Source organism: Corvus moneduloides, chromosome 9 (assembly GCF_009650955.1).
Source record: "Corvus moneduloides isolate bCorMon1 chromosome 9, bCorMon1.pri, whole genome shotgun sequence".
In the NCBI taxonomy this organism is placed as follows: domain Eukaryota; kingdom Metazoa; phylum Chordata; class Aves; order Passeriformes; family Corvidae; genus Corvus; species Corvus moneduloides.
In genome coordinates this window covers 18,159,980-18,180,129 of record NC_045484.1, presented here as the reverse complement: position 1 = coordinate 18,180,129, position 20,150 = coordinate 18,159,980, and the positions used below count along the sequence as shown (strand labels likewise).

The 20,150-nt window shown below is 41.6% G+C and overlaps 1 protein-coding gene across 2 annotated transcripts; it reads right to left on the bottom strand.

Annotated features, from left to right (window-relative positions):
* Positions 1-218: 218 nt before the first annotated feature.
* Positions 219-15,639, bottom strand: MCOLN3 (mucolipin 3). 2 transcript variants are annotated; one of them, XM_032118371.1, is made up of 14 exons: positions 15,346-15,639; positions 12,410-12,639; positions 10,513-10,680; positions 9,823-9,976; positions 9,266-9,350; positions 9,089-9,185; positions 8,384-8,483; positions 6,401-6,513; positions 6,174-6,323; positions 4,120-4,221; positions 3,886-4,008; positions 3,150-3,356; positions 2,659-2,788; positions 219-1,476 (listed from the first exon to the last, which is right to left on the bottom strand). In XM_032118371.1, the coding sequence occupies exons 2-14, from the start codon at positions 12,635-12,637 to the stop codon at positions 1,457-1,459; spliced, it is 1,677 nt and encodes a 558-aa protein (XP_031974262.1). In that variant the 5' UTR covers positions 12,638-12,639; positions 15,346-15,639; the 3' UTR covers positions 219-1,456. The 2 variants fall into 2 exon arrangements, with proteins under 2 accessions (XP_031974262.1, XP_031974264.1); XM_032118373.1 differs by lacking the exon at positions 15,346-15,639 and adding an exon at positions 14,448-14,546.
* Between the last annotated feature and the right edge of the window lie 4,511 nt (positions 15,640-20,150).

Here is a 20,150-nt window from a genome sequence, read left to right as displayed (position 1 = left end):
ATTTGTTTCTATGGCAAGTTCTGAAATGCTGTTAAACATCAGCTGGAAACAGGTCCTCACCAGGGTCCACAGGAACTATCATGACTACAGGAAATCCAAGTTCACCCACTCCAGACTCTGTTTCATGCCAGAAATTGCATAGTGCTATTAAAAAACAAAGCTCCTATATTAAGCTGGCAACATATTTACTGTAAAGATGAATACTGACACACCCAATATTTACTGCAGCTGGAAGTGTTTATTGTAGCACATTACAATGTGTAAGCATTCAGACAGAACATGTTTAGTGTCCTCTGCAGCATTATACATTGTCACACACAGCTACAGCTTGCTCACAAATGCAAGTTCCCTAAAATATGCTTCCCTTCGGTTTTCTATTCTGCTCCCAGAGTGAATAGACTGCAGAAAATAAGGCATCCATTAAATGGTATCACAATCAACAAAGCGTATAAACTAAGTTGTCAAAACTGAATTTTATAAGAGCTAACGTTTCAGACAGCTACTGACAGCAGCAGGTCATTAGGTTGGTAGGAAGCATCCAGTTTCTAAAGTGTGGAGAGATATGACTCCCAGAGACATATCTCCTATGTATTTAACTTAGTTTAGACTTCAGGTTTACAGACTTGTATGCCAGAGAAAGATTTCAAATTTTAAAAAAATAGGTATTTTGAAAGTGCTTGTGTCTGATTTTTCCTTTAAAAACATAATATACAAACACTGTTAAGCTAAAGACTGTAACTGATCCTGCCCAGTGCTCGATATGTGAGAACATTTCTCCACTCAACTCATCCCTCAAACTTCAGTTCAGCCTGGCATATCCCAGCCTCTCTGAGAACAGACCACCACTTACTTCCAGTGGTACTTATGTTGAAAGAAATATTAATTTCATGCTTTCAGCTATATTTGAATGGCTTGTGTATCAACTCACTGTAATGACTCCAGAAACAAATTACACCAAATTTCATAGTATTTATTTTTACTGTGAGTGCAAATAAACAAAAAATGGTGAGGGCTCTAGTGAGCTTTCATTCAATAACAGGTCAGCCATAGACAGATAATGCCTGCAGTACTGAGGGCTAGGTTGGTGTTCAAAGCTGAAATTGTCCAGCACTAGTTTTACTTATAGTTCAAAGTTACTACATTTATATTCTACTCTTATAATTTAGCCAAGTCTCTGAACACAGACAGGTTTTTATGCTCCTGGCATTCTAACACAATTTAACTGAGGAAACAAATAGAATAAAACTAATAAAAACCATCCCCAAGCCCCCTGAACTATCAGTGAGTGTCTAATCAAAAAGTCTGTAAGTTTAGCATAAACTTCTGCCACAGGCTTACACTGCTTTTTGAGAAAAGCAAACTAAGTCTTCAGAGATAAGGTTTTCCACCAGCTCCATTGTCCAGTTCTTGAAGGGTGTGCTGCTTTAAAACCTCCATGATAGGCCCCCACAATCCATTAAATATGTTCACTACAACCTGTATAAGAGAGGAGGGGGAAGTTGTCAGGTACATGCATCAAAACAATAGTTTCACTGTACAAGGAGCCTTAAAAATGCAACTGAAGTATTACTAATTTGACATTCATTGATAAGAAACTGCTATGAACCAGCAGAAAACATTTTGAACATGAGACTGGTCTCCTGGATGCCTGATCACCACTGCACATTCAGTAGCAAAATTATTACATCCCCACCCTCTCTCCTTATGCTGGCTTTCTTGTCTGGTTAAACTGAGAGGTGTGTGCAGAAAAGGAAATATTAACATGTCCACACCCTTTACCCAAGAGCAAGATGCCCTGCTCTGCTTCATCCCACACTTTTATCTCCAGTAACACACTCGGTCAGAATAGGGGATGGCTCACAGCAGGCTCTGTCATCTCCCTGCTCCAAAAGATGTCCCCATCTCCTCCCTCTCATAAATATATTCTGTCAGGCATATAACAATACAGCCCACCAGAAAAGCCCAGTACCAAGGAGTTGCAAACACCTTTGATCTTTTTAATCAAGCAGCAAATATTTTACAGCTCCCCTACCAAAAGGCTCTTCAGCAAGGAAGACTCAAGAGCTGCTGCCAGCCAGGTTAAATATAAACCATGTATCCTGCAATCAATATTCCTGAAGAAGCACAACTTCAAATAACTGAAGCATTTTCTCTCCATAATGGAAGTTAGGCAATGTTTTCCAAGTGCTGTGATAGTATCTTAAACTGCATGCTGTCTTAAAACCTTGACAAGCTGATTTTCTCCACAAGTTTCAGGCCTGTTACCTGCACGAGGTGTCATTAAAAAGTGGGTAAGAGAACACTGAGTTCTCTAAGTCCTGCCTGTTTCAGTGAGTACAGGAAATGTTAATGCTTATGCATTACACATATGGGGTTCCCAAGTTACTGTGTATATATCTAACTTCCTGTATGATTCTTCACATGTTAAGTGATTCTTAATTTGGAAATTCCCTCACATCTTCCAAGAAACTTGTTGGCTGCAGATATTTTGCTGAAGTGCTCTGTTCATTAGAAATAGTTTGGAACTTTTGCGTGGGTTTTCCCCCCAAGAGCTTCCCCCAAAATTTAAGTACTTTTCATGAACATTGTACCAGGGACATTTTGTAGTGTGTTGCTTTTGCATATACCTTAATAGATAATTTTAATATAGTTACATACCGTTACAACAACAGAAGAGAGATGCAGAACTTTCCTCCTCTAACCTGTACTTCCCAGAGTTTGGTGAGTCTTTGCACTGTGATACAAATCTCTGAAGTTCTGTCTCTGGAAAGCCATCTTGCTGGTAGTGCTAAAAATTGATACTTAGTTAAACCTTTAACAAGGCTAAAACCTACAATAACCCAAACTCCCCAGACTGCTTTTCAGACACTGCTCAAGTCTGAAATTAGAAGATTCACAGAACCTAATGTGAAAATACTGCTTTTTAGTAGATATTTAGCTTCCATTGGAGAAGAGAAACAGAGAGACTTTGAGAAAAACAAAGTAGAGAGGGATTAAAAACTGTCCTGTCATCACTTTGCACTCTCAAAAGTAGTCATTGTGTTTATTCTTTAGATTGGCATGCACTGCGAGTTAAAATATTGAGGGAGATTTGAGTTTTGATAGCACCAACCTTGCACTGTTTTTCCAAATGAACAGTCTGTGCTTACCTTGACTGTTTCATACGTATCTGTAATGAGCGCAATGAAGAGACTCAGCACCATATAGATGAACAGGCTGATGAAGGAGTAGAGGTAAATCCTACTGAATAACCAAACCAAGTAACTTTTCTGCTGCATTTCTGCAAAGGTGGCAAACATGTCATCTCCATTGATCAATGAAAAAAGGCATTCAGAAACCATGTTCAGAGTGCGAAACTAGAGAGGAGGGAAGGAGACAAGGATGTGTCACTGCTTTATTTGGACTCAAAGACTGTACACAACATGAAAAACACACAGCTGATGACTGGCTACCTCAGATCTCTTCCTACACCTAGGAGATGACAAGGTGCAAATAGTAAAATATCTGAGGAACAAGCAAAGTTTGTCACCTCCTATACACCTGCACATTCAATTCAGATAAGCAAATTTCTCTTTTAAGAGGGATAAGCATAATGTCTCCAAGATTTTAGTCTGATACCAGCGTCCTGCAAAATGGAAATTATTTCTTAAAATATCAGCATGTGATTGGGAGTCACAGCAGCTTCCACTTCTGACTTGGAGCTTTCATAACTTGAGGAAAGTCTGGTTGAGTCACGGAAGTCAGACTCCTCAAACAGAGCAGCATCATGTTGAAGATGCACTATTTTTACATTAAGGGAAGCCTTGACATGGAGAACTAGAAAACAACAGTAGTAATCTCTCATTCTTTTATTCAAGTTGCCTTTTTTCACGGTCAGTACATCACCTTCACATGGTATGGTCCCAGTACAATCCATCCACAGAAACAATAGCCCAGGTAGATCATAGCAGCACAGCAGCAGAACCTCATTACATTGGGTAATGCTGCTCGCAGCGTTAGGATGAGAAGCTGCACAAAGCAATGCAAACAGTTAGAATTCAACCAGATACTTCTTCCAGTCCTCTTACAGCAACAAACAGAATAAATACCAACAATATGAAGATCTCAGGAGATCCTTACATTATACTTCTGAAAGAAACCTAGGTAGCGAATGACTCCAAGCCAAACAAGCATAGTGGATATTCCTAAGAGTATGCTGCAGACATCATAACTTGTCAGACTCTGAAGAAAAGCAAGAGAAGAAACAAAAAAATAAGAAAGGAAAAAAATAAATTATTGTAACAACCAGGTTTTGTGCCTCCCATTACTACAAAGATTGGTTAAGAAACATTTTTCCTTTGGCAAACTCTCCCAATTAGAAATTCGTTTGAGGCAATATACATTAGAGAGAGGTCCCACCAAGGAGCAGGGACACTTTCAAGTGCAACTCATTTCACATGCCTTAGCACATGGCTGTTTGTAAAACAGATTCTAACAAGATAAGCTTTATTTGCAAGGCCAAGAGTGCAGGTGCACTGCAGAAGCAGAGACACGCCCTCTGTACCCAGCTCACTGAGATCTGCAGTGACACTGCAAACATTTTTATGCTGCTTCCAGACTTGCATCAACTGCTTCTGGAATCTGCATTGACAGATTCCTCAGAGCATCTTAGGAATCTCTGCACTGCATCCCAATGGAAAGTGTAGACATGACACAGAGCAGAGAAGGTTCTTCCAGTATGTAGGAACAGCTGTTTCTAAAAATTAGCATGGCTTGTCAGCATTGCTCAGATACGTATTCAGGAGGATCTTGTTAGGTACTTGGTAACTATAAGGTATAGAAAGCTATCAAGGAGAAGACTAATTAGCTTCTAATTAATTCTACCCAGAACTTATCTTTATTGGCACTCTGCTGTTTTTTCCACCTATACATACTGGCCTGTTTTCATCCAAGTTAGCATATATTCTGTTCCTGAACTGCAGCTCCACTCTGAAATGGATAGTGACAGCTTACTTTGAATAAGAAGTTTTCATTATTTTCTGGTTTTATTCTCGTAAGAATGAAATATAAATAATAGGTATTGGCAGTGGATATTGGCTAATCTTTTCTGTCAGCATTATTCATTTAGAGCTTGACAAGAAACAAGTTTAGGCTACTGTAATGTGAATTTGTTATTCAACAACTTTCATACAGTAACATGGAACAAGATCTTGTTATTATGGTCCACAAGGCTTGCAAAATGAAGTGAATGTGCCTGTAGAGAGGAGCTTTAGTAAAATACTCTTTTAGAAAAGAAATACATATAAATAGATGTATTTATAAGATACAGGAACCCCAAATGCAAGATCTTATTCCAATCTTGTTCTCTTCTTTGCTTCACCCAAAGCAGGATGGAGCTATCTCTTATCTTAGCCAACTTCCTCACAACTTCTTTCTACTCTCAGTGAGTTTATAGCTCCTACGGTAAGACAATTTGTACAGGGTGTTTGTGATAGTCAAGCTGTCAGCAGATGGATTTCAGACCCATCCTTTCATCACTACTGACCAAAGTCCCCTGTGTTGCAATGTCACACTTCAAAGTCTGCTACAGATTTTGTGAAGAACAATATTATCTGAATATCAGAGTGCTTCAGGCTAGCAAATTATAATAATTTTTCTTCCCTAGTTCTGTAAAACAATGTTTTACAAGTTTTGAGTTTTGTCCATATCAATTTTATTGTAGAAAGTGAAAGCCCAGAACCTGCTGTGGCTGACTGTTATGTACATGCTGGAAAACAGGAGCTGGGAAAGCAGCAAAGAGACGTTTAAGGAGAGAGACTCTGTGCTAGTTAAACACTTGTAAACAGAGTTCCAAAAGTTTGATGCTAAATTTGAAAAAAAACATCAAATGAGCAAATGCAAATGAGGAAGGGAAGAAGTCAACAGTCAAACTTTCAGAGATTAAGTTCATTTTATTTCTCAGAGTCAGAGGGAGCAAAGATAATTTGGAACTACAATATAGAGTGGTATTTGGATGTCTTAAATATTGCTACTAGAAACAGCATGCATGAGTTGCAATTCTGGAGGAGAAGACAGAGTTTTTAAAATTTCATGCCCCTCAGAAGCAAGTGCAGCCAGCCTAAAGTTCTCTGAGAGATTTAAACCTAGGTGAGACAGAAACAGTTTTGCTTCCATCTGACATGTGAAAGGCTTACCTTAGCTTGTATCTCCATCTTTAGAGTTGATCCAACAATAGTTAAGACATCACTAACCATAATCAGGATGTACCATCCATTGACAAATTCCATTTGATCACTGAAAGATACTTCTTTCTTATAATAATATAGGAAAAAGCTTACAAATTCCTAGGGGAAAGGAGGAAAGAAAACAGTTAATCAGGCTTACACAAGACAAGGTTTTCCAAAAAAGGAGTTATACCCACCCTTTGGAGCCAAATTCCTTTAATCACTGATCGAGTGCAAAGGATCAATGAAGCCAGACAAGTCAATATGACAAAAGCATCGAAGATCATCATGTAATGAGTGTTCTTCTGTACTGCAAGAACAAAAATACACATGTTTATAGTGCATTTAATCTTGCTGACTATCTTGAGTATTGAAGTAAAAATCAAGATGTTAACTATATTTATACAACAGAATTAAGAAAAATCTTAGTATTTTTTCCCCCAAAAGTTTATTTGACATATTTTCATAAGAGACACAAGTGCATATGCACTACAGACACCACTTCTGTAAATTTCGGAGGGTTGATACCACATCAAAAATATACCAGAGTGTGGGTGCTTCTTACAACCCTGCAGAATCAGAGGTGAGAGTTAATAATTTTACAGGGACTGAAATGGCCTTTGGAGTGATAGAACTTCTCAAAAAAATTTTAAACAATCCTAGGAACTTTATAATATGTATCTTCTCTCTCAGAGCAGTGTTTGACAATCAATTTTTCCATCCTATGGCAGTGCAGATAACTTGTATTACTGCTCAGCTAGCCAAGATCAACATTGAATTAGACATGAGTTCTCCATCTCTTATGTTACTAAAATTCACATTCTTGATCATCCAACATTAAACATTACACCGAATCTTTTTGTTTGTTTCTATACTTAGCATACAGCTGAAACTAGGTGAGACAGTATAAGGATTAGATTTTTAATGCTAAAAGAATGGTGGTTTGAGAAAAAAAGGGAAAATCATACAAATAAGTGCTAAACTTGCAAGAACATGCACCAATTCTACAAAATAGGCTGCTGAAGTTCAAGTTGACTTCACGAACTGCACTACTCAGCAAAAGCCCGCCCAGTGCTTCCTTGTTACACTGCTGCCGTTTAAGTTGATTTTGCCATGTAGTGCAGAACAGCAGCAAGCTGTTATCGCGCAGCTGCAGCCAGTACCTTCGCACCGTTCCCTGGATTCCAGAACACAGCGGCGGGCATCCCGGGAGGCGGTTTCCGAGTGCCCGAGGCGCTGCGGCCCCGGCGCGGACCGTGCGGCGGGATCGGCGGCGGCCCCGGCAGCGCCGCCTGCTGGGCACTGCTGGCACGGCAGCCGGCGAGCCCAGAGCGCCGCGTGCCGAGCCCTGGGATGCGCTTCGTTCGACCCCCGCAATCAGTTTCAGCCTGGATCTTTACAAAAAGTACCAATTCTCCTTTTTCACTATCCGCTCTTCATTCCCTAACACAGGCATAGCAACGGGGAAAGTGCCAAAGTAGAAAAAAGGACCTAGGTCATCCTATTGCACAGCAGATTCTAAAGTCCTGGAAACTTTCTGACTATCAAAGAGATTATTTTTGCTAATGAAAAAAGATGATGTTTTGACCAGGCCAAATAGCTGCCAACAAAGTTGGCTCACTCTTGTGAGTCACTATATAAGAAATTTACCACAATGTGCACCCCAGTCATAGCCAAATACAGGGCAAATGGCATTTAAGCAACAATAAGAAGTGTTTCTAACCATTCCACTCCAGCAAGCCTTAGCAACAATGCTTCCTTATCTTTCCTGGTGCTAAGTCCTGAAATAAGAGTAAATCAGTTTCAATTTTCCACCACTATCGTGCGTCCTATTGCCTGGCGCTAGAACAGTTCCAACCCTGCGTTAAGAAATGAGCAGCTTAAGTTCAATAGCGAAAGATAGAAGGATTTACAGTGAGGCACGGAAAAATTTGGGTTTGACATTATCAATGGTGCAAGCCTTGAGAACTGCTACAGAAAGTAATGGTGTGGCTGGATTCCAAGGATTTCAGATCAGAGGTTGAAGAACAACAATTTCTTAGAAAATCAGAGTTAGAGTGCATGTACTAGAGATGGTATGTCAATGGTGCCTCACCTTTTAATAAAGAGAAAGGTTAAAATACATTGTGCTACTGGCCAAAATTTTGGCATGAAAATTTGAACACATTTACGTCACTTACTTGATCCAGAAACATGCCAGTCCTTACATTCCCGGATCGCTATGTCATTGTCTAGACTTATTTTAATTCTTCCACTGTGTGCTTTATTATCAAACACAATCTGTATTTAAAAAAAAAAAAAGAAAAACCATGCATGTCTTTATAAAGTTAAACAATTACATATGTAGCCCACTGTATTGCTAAGCCTGCATAACAATGCAGAATAATTCTCCTAGGGGAGAAGTTACAAAACTTTTTTAAGCATAAAGTAATTCCAGTATCTTCAAATAAATGCTGTCAAAATGAAAGACAAATCTGGTGTATTTCATGTACTTGCCACGAATTGCTTGATCAACTAGTTACTAGGTGAAATTATTTTAAACTACATTCTCATTCCTCTATGATCTGAAAACAACCTTTCCAGAAGCATCTCTCCAAAGAGAAGAGATTTACACTTTCATTATACTTCAGGTGGATTAGAGCACATGTGGCTGTAAGCCAAGCAAGTACTTCAGGACCGCATCAGGAGCACTAAAAGCTTAACCTTCCACAGTGACAACGGCTGGCTATTTACAGAGTACACTAAGCTCTAACAGAGTAATCTGGCACCACTGACCCAGCAGTACTCAACACTCTTCAGAAAATATCTGTGCTGACTGTGTGCAGTAAACCAGCAAGTTAGTTTCTGGTTTTGAACAGAAGGACACAGGGCAGGCTTCCACATACCCTGAGAGTGAAATCGTAGCAGTCAGGGAGCTCGTGGTGACGAACAGTCTGGAGGTTGATTGCCTTCAGATTGAACCTGAGCTGCACTGCCACCAGTCTGCAACAGAGCTTCAGATTAGCCTTTCACAGGGAAAAGGCACCAGTACCCCAACACAGGAGGTGCTCACTCCTCCTCACCTGGGGAAATCCAGAGTGAAATTCAAATTGTGCTTTCCCATTGTTGTGTTGTCTAACGAAGTAGTTGGCTCAATGTACAAGCAGTCTGGAATGGATAAGGACTCACAACAATATCTCATGGATTATCAGGTTGTTTAACTGTAATCTGCCTGTCCCACTCCCGAGGCTGTTATGAGCTGTCGGCTATACCAGACAAGATAGCACGCTTGAGTGAGGAGTCATCTGAGAAGCCAACTGACAAATACACTGGCTTCCTTGAACACCAGCCAAGTTATTCATCATGAATTCACAGGGAACGCTCCTGAAAATTAGCCCCAAATACTTGTATTAGATGGTCATCAGTCCTAAAGGCTCATCACTTCTTTGTGGCATTAGACATTGAAGGTGAGGGCTAGAGGTTTGTTACACAGTACTTTTCTTACCAGTTTTGGCTGGTAGTAAATTCAATACAAATTATGTGATAAGACTATACAGTACTGTCAAGTATTTTAAAGAATTTATCAAAAATATAGGGTCCCTCCTCCCAAAGAACCAATAAAATAGATTAGGCTCATCACCAGTCACAATCTCTGGGTCTATATCAAAGGTGTCGTTTCCAGGACAGATGATTCCTCGCTTGTAGAACTGCTGACAGACAGCCAGAGGTGTCTCTTCTTCTCCCCTCTTCTCATATGCATGATTTCCAACAGAGATGTTGGGCAACTGGAGGTACTAAAGTTCAGAACAAACAAACCAACTTAAATGGCAATAAAGCTGTTTGTCTCTGAGAAAAAAAAAACAAAACCAAAACAAAACAAACCAAGCCCAGATGAGTTTGGATCTGTTATAACCCATCTCTTTTATTTCAAAGGTCACCTAAAGAACTGTGAAACCTAAACCACACAACAGCTGAGTCGTTAAATATTTTAAAATATTTGACAAAAACACTTAGTACAGGATTTGGATCTAAATACCTTATTGCTTATTATGTTTTTCTCTTTACAATCCTTACTAGAAAGCCTAATTTGTTACTCGCAAAGAATTTTGGCTCAGATCCAAGGAGTACTTTTAGTGTACACTTTTACAGTACTTTTACTAGTACACTGATTAGCTTTAATGATGTCACCACAGTACAATGCTCCAGCAATGACAGAAAACCTAAATGAGTTGATGCTTTAGTCTTAAGCAATTGACACAGAAGTTCAATTCAAGAAAAGGTACCAGGCAAAGATCATATATATTGTACATATTGCAGCAACAATCCCTACCTGGTTTATTGCAAAGAATATCTGGTCATAGACATCTGTTTGTGTGTATACAGCATAGGTATCATCCATTCTGTCCATATATCCTTTCAAGAAGAGATGTTTGAATGCAACAGTGTTCTCTTCTTTGAAGGCAACCACCATTTGATTGCTCAATCCAAAAACCACCAGCTGAAAAAGACATTTATATTTCCTCTTCAAAGACAAAGTTGGCTTCTGGATTAATATACGAACCCTGTCTTATGAACAGCCAGTGTTTTGTCCCACTGGTAGACATGGCAACTACATGCAGGCTGCTCCATTTCACAGCTAGCCAAATGAAAGTTTGACTTTAGGGAAACAGTGGGTTTCGAGTATGTGCCTTTAACACGCTTACAGCATCTTGGCCAAGGACTTGAATTTTCACAAAGAAAATGATACCATCTCAAGTTCAAGCTCCCTATATACTGTTACACATGCTTTGTTAGTTCAGCCTGGCGTCAACTGACTTCCCCTTGGGGAATATCATTGTTCCTCAGTCAAAAAGGCAGGACTAGACTTAACAAGACCCCCACTTTGAAGTCCTTACTCCAGTGCACAAAAGGCAAATTGAGGACAACTCAGGAAAACAAAGATCTCCCAATCAAGTTTCAGTGAAAAGCGCTTGAGAATAACTGACCAAAGCTCTGCTTGTAACAGGATAATACCTGAAGCTGGTAAAAAAAATATATTGCAACCATTCGTGAAAAGTGAGCACAAAACTCTGTTAGCTACTATCCAGATTGGAAAAAGTTTCTAGAAGTACATGATGTATTCTTTCTGGGAGCTCACAATTCTCTTGACTATTGTGTCAAATCTCGTGTCAGGTGTATTGTGAAGAAACTCATCAGAGATGTCTGAATCAGTAGTCTACAGATTAGTTTTATGGCCATGGTGCAAACTGGATATGCAGATTTGGATAAGGGTAACTCAGTTACAGAGATACTGGAATGCTCTGTAGGCAAGCTCAGTGTGCTCGGCACACAGGAACACACCAGCAAACCAACAGTGCTAAGACTGAATTACTTACGGGCAGATTTTCTCTGAAAATACTAAATCAGCATTAGTTTGTTTCTTATTTGGATTCTTCCATCATCAAATTTTACTTTCAGGCGCAAAATGGGAGAGATGGAAATCAGAGAAGGACGGCACATTTAAACACAGAGCAGTAAGGGACACAAACATGCTCCCAGATGCACAGCAGGAGAACACTAATTTCTGCAGTTTCTGCCATCATTCATGCAACCATGGAAAACATTCTTTTCTATACATGTACTGTCATAGCACAGGCACAACCATAAAGGGAAATCACATGTGGGCAACTCTGAAGGATCATCATCTGAGGCATTAGAAAGGTTTTATGAAAAACCTTCTTCTGCCTTAACCACAGAACTTTGAGACAAGCAATTGTGTTTTGGGCAGCAGATAAATGTGTTATATGAAATCTGTGGTGCAAGGTGGGTGAGAGGAACAGTGAGGAAGAATTTCTGAGGTTTTTTTCAGTGCAAAAGTTTGTATGCCATATGCAAGATATAAGCGAACATCATGAAAAAGTCACCAATTTCAGTTCTTATCACTGTGATATTGAAACAGAAGTGACTTTTCCTTCCCTCAAACACAACAGTGAAGCAAGTATTGTGGTAACAGATGTGGTTGAGCCCTTAAACACGGTTCCTTTCATCTGTACTGCTGGAAAGCTATTTTTTTTCAGTCCATCATTTTAGGAGAAAATTATGCCACCTGAGATCTAAGCTACATATATGCAAATAAGATAATTTTGCAATCTATCCTTTCCCTTCCTCTGCACTGCACCATGAATAGCATGTCACCTGCATTCATGTGACTGCCCACATGCTGAGTCCCTGCTTCCATAGGTACTCACCTGAACTGTAACCATCACTATTTTGAGTAACTGAATCCCAAGTTTCCAAGGCTTTCTGCCCCGGGCCCAAAATTTCTCACATGGGTTCATGAAGAAAAATTTTAACTTCCTTCTAAGCTGGTCTTCCAAAAGCCCCTCCTGTGATACTGATGAGTGTCGTTTGTAGCTGCAAAGGTTTTCATCATCATGAGCACTGCAGCTGCTCACAGCCACTTCAGGATTTTCCATTTCTGAAAAGAAAAGCAGTCCTTGTCAGTTGAAAAACATGCAAGCATCAATATAGTAGCACTAGATCAGTCTGCACTGACAACCTGGACTCCAAAGATATTATCTTCTGTGAAAGGCACTTGCACTTTACGCTGAATTTCAGACCTTTCTCATACTACTGCACATATTCTGCAGAACTCCAAGAAAAATTTGGGCAAGTTCTTAAATTTGCAGCTAGGCTGCCAGGACATTTATTTAATAGTGGAATTTCGGTCCATTTGGAATTACAGGGTGACTTCCTGAAAACATCTTCCTCTCTCACTTAACAACAGCATTATGTGCAAGACATCCTGACTCAAGAAGAGCACCAAAAGCCTCTCATGAGCACTCACTCTTCTGGAAGAATTATCTACTGCTGTAGATAGTATTTTCCCCCACGCCTATGTCCAGTCCCTGAAAGAAATGGAATTTTCAAGAGAGGCAGCTGTTTTCTCATATGTTACTATTAGCATTGTTCACTCTTAGAAATGGAAATGGAGCATGACAAATTGCAATTCAGATAAATTACCTGAGAGCATTAACTTGTCATTTGGCAGGATGATGTGTTTTTCTTTTGCCATAAAAGACCCAATGCAAACCAACAGTGATGATGAACCAAACAAAAAGATCAAGAGGTAACTGAACTGTGATTAGCCAAAGAGGCTCACATTTGAGTTGAGTATGAAGGGAAAAGATTAGATGAGAACCTTATAAACACATTTTGAGACAGTACTCTCCATAGTATTCAGCATATTTAGATTTTGATCTGTTACTAAATTCACTGACTCCCAAACATTTTATAAAGGCTTTATAAAATATTCAAGAGTTAGCCAGGAACATTTATTTCAGATAAAAGATTGGTGACATTAAGAACAGAGAAGACAGCCTAGGCTGTCAATAAAGATATGCCTTATTAGTTTATTTTTGATTTCCAGAAAAATAGTTTTTAAATAGCACAAACAAAAAATCATCATCAAGATTGATTTTTAAAAATGTCCAGTCACATCCAGTTTCCTCCGGCAGCCGCTGCACACAGCAGAACAACAATCTGCTTCAGATGTGATTTGAAACCTTCAATTTCCCCAATTGTCAGGGAAGGCAAGAAAAATTTTGAGTCAGCAGTTTAACAGTAAAAACAGGCCCATAGAGAGGCTTTAAAAAGTTCAGCTCCTGTTTTATCAGACTTCCATTGTCCTGCAGGATACAGTACAGTATGCTGTGATTTCCACTCATCTTTCTTACAGCTGATCCAGCATTTCTAAAATTAAGCCCTACTCTGACACTGCAATAGTCCTATCAATATATGTGCTGGATTTAAAAAAAAAAAAACAAACCCAAAACACAACATAACCAAAAAATAACCAAAAACCCCAAACCCACTTCTGGCCCTCTCGGTGGGCATGAGGCGCCGTTCCAGCAGGCGCAGCCCCGTGCTCCCCCACGACCCGGGCGGGGGTCTCGGCAGCCGGGCGGTCACAGCCGGGGCTGTCGCTGCGGGCCGGGCCGGGCCGGGCGGGGCTGGACCCTTCCCTCCGCCGCCCTCGCCTTCCCGGCCGCTGCAGGCGGCCCTCGACACCCACGGGCTGCCGCAGCCTTGCGGATGGCACAGGGGCTGGCGCGGGAGCTGCCCGCAGCCGCATCTGCGTCGCCAGCCCCGGCCGGGCCGGAGCGCGGCAGCCGCTGCTCGCCCCGGGCTCGGCGCCCCTTTGCCGTGGCACCCCAAAGGCGAAGGCTGCGGGGCGAGGGCGCGCCCTCCGCCCCCTCTCCCCCGCTGTTAAAGGCTCCGGCGTACCTGCCGCCGGTCCTGCCGCGCCGGCCCTGCCGCTCCCCGGCCTCCGGGGGCTGCTGCTGCCGCGGGGGCGGCCGTGGGAGCGCGATGCCCGCAGCCCGGTGCCCGCAGCCGCCCGGTGCCCGCAGCCCGGTGCCCGCAGCCGCCCGCCGCTCCCGGCTCCGCTTGGCTGGGCGGGGGAGCCGCGGCCTCCGCCAGCCCGCCCCGGCCCCTGGGCTGGGCTGTGCCGGCTGTGCCGTGCCGGGCTAGGCTTGGCTATGCGGGGCTGTGCCGTGCCGTGCACAGCGGCACACGCGACCTCTGACACCTTGCGCTGTACATCTCCCTCCTGCCGCACGTGACGGGCGGCTCTCCACACTGTAATACACTTCCTATAGGATGGTAATGCCGGCTCCAGATTTATTGACCTAGGCTTCTCCACCAGGGGAAATAATGCTTATGATATAAAGGGCTGTGTCGCACTCGTCATAAAAAATCCCCAAACAAACAAAAAACAGCCCCAAAAATCCTTTTCAGGTCACAGAACTGTAGTTATGTAGGGCAGCAAGTGGTAGAGTGGATATGCTTAAGTCATTCCACTTATACACAATTAAGCTATTAAAGTTATTAACTGAACTTCAAAGAAAACGGAGTCCTGCCTTGGGTGTGTGCCAGTCCCACTGCACTGCGTAAATGATCCCTTTGGCATTGCTGCGTGACAAGAGGATACACCTCAGGCTATAACTGTGTACAGTCTTCAGCTGCCTAATTCGTGCTGCAAGTACCACTCTGAACACTCGTATAAAAGGAGAAGGTACAACAAGGCCAAGACCAAAACAAGGAGAGTAGCAGGCATTTTAAGAAAGGGAACTTCCTGGCTGTATAGATTGAAACGGAAGACAGAAGGAACCCTCCTCCTTACCGTAAGAAGGGGTGGATGGACCTCGGAGTGGCACCAAGGATCAGCATTGGGTGCTCCGCACAGAAAGAAAGATACTCCGGGGCTCCTGTGCTTTACATTGCAGCAAGGCAAGCTAAATTATTTGTATGCATCTTAAATATAAAAGATACAAAATACACATCTTCATATTAACAAACAGCATCGAATCGCTTAGATCCCAGCTGGAGACAGCCCCAGCACTGCCCGGCAGACAACACCGAGGCGGTGCCTGGGCTGGGGTGCGCGGGTGGCCCGGCTGCAGAGGGCACTGCCGCCGCCTGCCGCCTACAGACCCCATCATGCCCCGTGCCCCAGAGCCCCGCCGGTCGTGCGTCTCCCGCGCTCGGCATGCTGGGACGGGTAGTTCTGGTCTGGCGTATCCCTGCAGCCGCCGCCGCCGCGGGGGCGGGTTTGCAGAGCAGGGCGCTGATTGCCTGTCCGAGACGTCAATCACTGCTGGCCCCGTCGCCGTGACAACCGCGCGCCGCCGGGGACGCGCCGCGCCGGGGCCGCGGCCGCGCAGGTAGGGGCCGGAGGGCACGAAGGGCACGAAGGGGAGCCGGCAGCGCTGCGGAAGCGGGTGAAGCATGCCCGACTCGAGGGCACACGGGCAGCAGCCGGCCGGGCACAGCGGCTGGCGCGGAGCCCGCGACTGCCCTGTGCGACCGAGCCGCCTCCGCCGCCTCTTCCCGCGGCGCTGCCAGCGGGCCCGAGGCAGCGCCTCCCTCCGCGCCCCGGCGGGGCTGTGCCGGAGGCTGGAGCGGGCCGGGGACCTGACCCGGGCTGCAAACACTCCCCGGGCCCGCCGCAGCCCCCCCGTGCTGCTGCAAACCCCCCGCAAATCCACACTCCCCGTGCCTGGTCTCCATTCATGACCTTGTTCCAGCGACCCAGCTCGCACAAAACGATTATTTTTCTTACCTCTCCTTAAAGAAGTCTTATCTAATGTAAATTTTTACAATATAGCATTTCTGTTTCGAAAGTCATGACAAGGCAACATATGTTACTGTTTGGTTCCTGGCAGGACCAGGTTATGACAACTTCTATATCATATTTAGTAACTTTTAAAGTACCAACCACATTGTTACAATATTTTAATAACCTAGACCGGCTGTACTGGCTCATACCAGAAGTTGTGTCTGGGCAAGATTATAGTAAAGCCATACTTCCACTTTTTGCACCCTTTTTTTCTTGAATTTGTGGTTTCATTTCTAAAGCCAGATGTATTATCATTATTTTTAGTAGCCCTCAATTTTTCATCTGTCAGTGTGCCCTGTTACTTTTTGAAATTGTGTGCTTCTGACAGCTGTCCTGTCCACAGGCAGTATATTCCATAATTCAAGCGCTTTTTGTGCAATGAAACACTTCTGCAGTCCTGTTGTTTGTTCCTAGTTGTTTGTTCCACATCCATAAGCTCATGTGATGCCAGCTTGATCTTTTGTTAGGACCGTGAATCAGCATCTCCTCGTCACTTTCTCTATGTCTCTTGTGATTTCACTGACTTCTATCTTATCCTTTTCAGGCTAAAAAGAATCCTAGCTTATTCCCCGTACAAAACATGTTCTATGTCTTCAATCATCCTTGTTACACCTTTTTCAATTTTAATCTATTTCTCTTTGAGTGAAAGAAAGGACAAAATAATAGAACACTGTATTAGCCAACATTCTAATGAAGTTTTCCATTTTGTTCTCTTACGGCTTTCTTATTAATTCTTAACCTGATTTTACACATACTGTACTTAGCATCCCAGATTCTGTAACTACACCTACTGGTTTCTATCAAGTAACAAAATCAGCACCGGGTTCAAGTAAGCCTGATTTAATGAAAAGTTGTAAGTGTGAAACCAGCTACATTCAAATAGAACTATTTGTGTGCTAAAATGATTAGGCAGTTGCCAAAACTTCAGTTGTACTCCCTCCACCTTCTCCAGTGAAGTTGCATCCAAATATGCACAAGCATTATTAATAATTTTTAGTAATTTTTTATTATTTGCTCTTTGTGTAGAGCAAAATAGAATAAATTTAATTAAAGGGAACATTGTATGTGAATTTCTGGTGAGACAAAGTAACTCTCAAGATGGTATTTTTAACAAGTTCCTAAATGTTTACCAACAGAAATGTATTTTTTAGCTTGGTAGTGATACAACAGCACAAAAAAGCAAGTAGCACATGGTTTTGATCCTTTCCTTGTAGTGCTTTTGTAAAATGGACATGCATCCAGTTCTCCTGTCATTCCAAATTATAGTAAATTACAGGCCTAAAGTAGTAATGCACACAAGCTGGACCTTAAATCATTCAATTAGGCCACCAATGAATCATTCTGTGTCCTCAAATCAGACAGCATCTTTTGTAGAACTGATAGCTAATTAACTTTTGCCTTTTGCAGTACCTAGCAACTTCACGGATTTGTTTTTGGCTGTAAATGTTTCAGTACATTAAATGATTAGGAGAACACTCTGATCTTATTTTTTCTCTTAAGCCTAATGTTCAAAATATTAGATCCATCTGTCAACAAACTAGGCTATAAAATGCCAAACAAAGTTGTCAAATATTTACCCAGGTTCTAGCAAGTACATAACGTAACACTGTGTTCCACTGAAAAACTGCAGAAAAATTAGACTGAACATAATTAATGAAATCTAAATATTACTTACTTTTAAAAAATCAAATACATGGCAATATTTGTGACAATAGATTTTCAAGAGCTATAATTTTATATACCTTTTGCACTCTTAAATATGTTAATTTAAATGTAGTTTCCAACCTCCTCTCAATCATAGAATCATGAATTTTCATAAACATAATGGAAAGGCATAATACATTTCTGTGTGTCTTGACAAGTCCTTTTAGAATAAGCAGTATAGAAATATCCCTAAGAGAATAGGAGCTAACCATAGATTTAAAAAATGAGCTGTTTGGGTCATATTTTCAGACAGTCCACTAATATAGACTGATTTTTTCATGACTTTCTTGATAGGATTTGGTAGTTGGTATAAAAACTTAGTGAAAAAATGCAAACCCCTGAGCTAAGAGGTAGTTTCTGAAAATAGTAGCTTTTAACTTACATATTGGGACTTTTGTTCTTTTCTACTTTTTTGGAAGAGAAGAGGTGCAAAAGGCTGCTCTTCAGTACCTATTTTAAAGTTCTCAGTGTGTGTTTGTGTCCTGAAGGGAGCACCTGGAGCTTACCATATTCTTGCGTAAAAACCAACTTTGCATATAGGCTTTGTAACTGGCTGTGGGCCTGGTTATGCTTCCAAAGAAGTTTCTGGAAGCTCTGCCTTCACTTTCTCTGCAGGCCTTCCATGTATCCTGACCACTGACAATCATATGCCCACAGGATGACAAACGGGCAGGGGTGATATGGTGTTGGGGATAGTGTAAAAGAAGATAAGTAGTTTGTACTTTCCTATCTGCATTCCAGCTGGGAGGTCCTGTGCATCCCAGAGGGAAGCACAAACAGCCCCACTGACTGCCCTATTCGTCTGCAACCCTTAAATGGGGGCACTTTTTGTACTAACAGATGCAAATACAGGCACCAGGCACTGACACCAGCTTCACCACCACTGCCCTTCTCTCTATAGTGCTGCATCTACCTCTGTACCTCTTCCTTGCAATGTAGGAGGAGGAACTGATTACTGGGAGACCATTTTCAAGAGTTTTAACTGTTTTTATTGGTAAAATATACTTGAAATCAGTTGAAAGGAAAGGGATGTTTTTATTTGTGAGTTATTTTACTAAACATAGGCATGTGACTTACCTCAGCCTTCTTGGTGTTCCAGCCATTCACGTGACTTAGAGTTTAGGATACTCAGAGGAACTCACTCAAAATTTCCAAACTAGCTTTGTTGCAGTGCATAATTACGAAATGGTGAAGTAAGACATTGTGACTGGAATATATTTGACAGGGTTCACATTGTCCTTCAACTAATTTCTACAACAGCTGGCCTTACCTCCTATCCTGGTGTGCTGTCTCTGTTACACAGAGGCATAAAGGTTAGCTTCAAATTAGAATACTCACAGAACCCATTTACAAAATGGATCACAATTTTTGTATGTAAAATGTAGAAGAAGATAGATAAGAAAGAGTTTTGCACTTTTTTTCTTTGTAAATAAGGAAAAATTAGTCTCTTTTAACCATATGAATTGATATGCACTCTCTGTGAGGTAGGCCTAAGTGTTTCAGAACTGTAAGTTAAGCATACTGTATAGGCTCCTTTGAAAGATTATACCTACATATGAAAATGCATAAAAATATATATTATATATATATGAAAATATGTTGACTGCTACACAAAACTGTGTTAACAGCATTTCTACTCCTGTATTTGACAAAAGGACTGTGAAAATGAGGGCAGAAAAAACACCCAACTTTCTCCTTAGATTCCTTATACATGATTTGCAGGGTTTTTAAAAACATCATCCCACAGCAAAAGTTTCAGAATTCTGAAACATTAATTTTCTTTGCATTGGTATCATCATTGCATTGGTATCATCATTGCCTTTTGGAAGAAGCAGAAGATTAAATTGCTACCATTCTTCAGACATGTGAATGAAGGGGACTGCATTTGCTATAATCAAGAGAGATTAAACAGAGAAATAGAGTAACGTGCCATGGATGCAGCCTGCCACCTGTGGTCTGCAAGATCTAATATGATACAGAAAAGAGTCTGAGGATTTATAGAGTATGTTTTTCTATTTCGATTGGAGTAAAAAAGAAAAATGCATAATTGTAGCAGGAGTGTCAGGCTCTGCTCACATTAAAGTCAACACTGAAATTTACCTTGA

Bases quoted from the DNA above. Each gene is read 5' to 3' on its own strand.
- MCOLN3 (XM_032118371.1), bottom strand. From the start codon at position 12,637: ATGGAAAATCCTGAAGTGGCTGTGAGCAGCTGCAGTGCTCATGATGAT. The intron at 8,484-9,088 runs GTATGTGGAAGC...TTTTAAATACAG, and splicing joins GCTACGATTTCACTCTCAGG to ATTGTGTTTGATAATAAAGC. The intron at 4,222-6,173 runs GTAAGCCTTTCA...GCTTTTCTTCAG, and splicing joins AGATGGAGATACAAGCTAAG to AGTCTGACAAGTTATGATGT.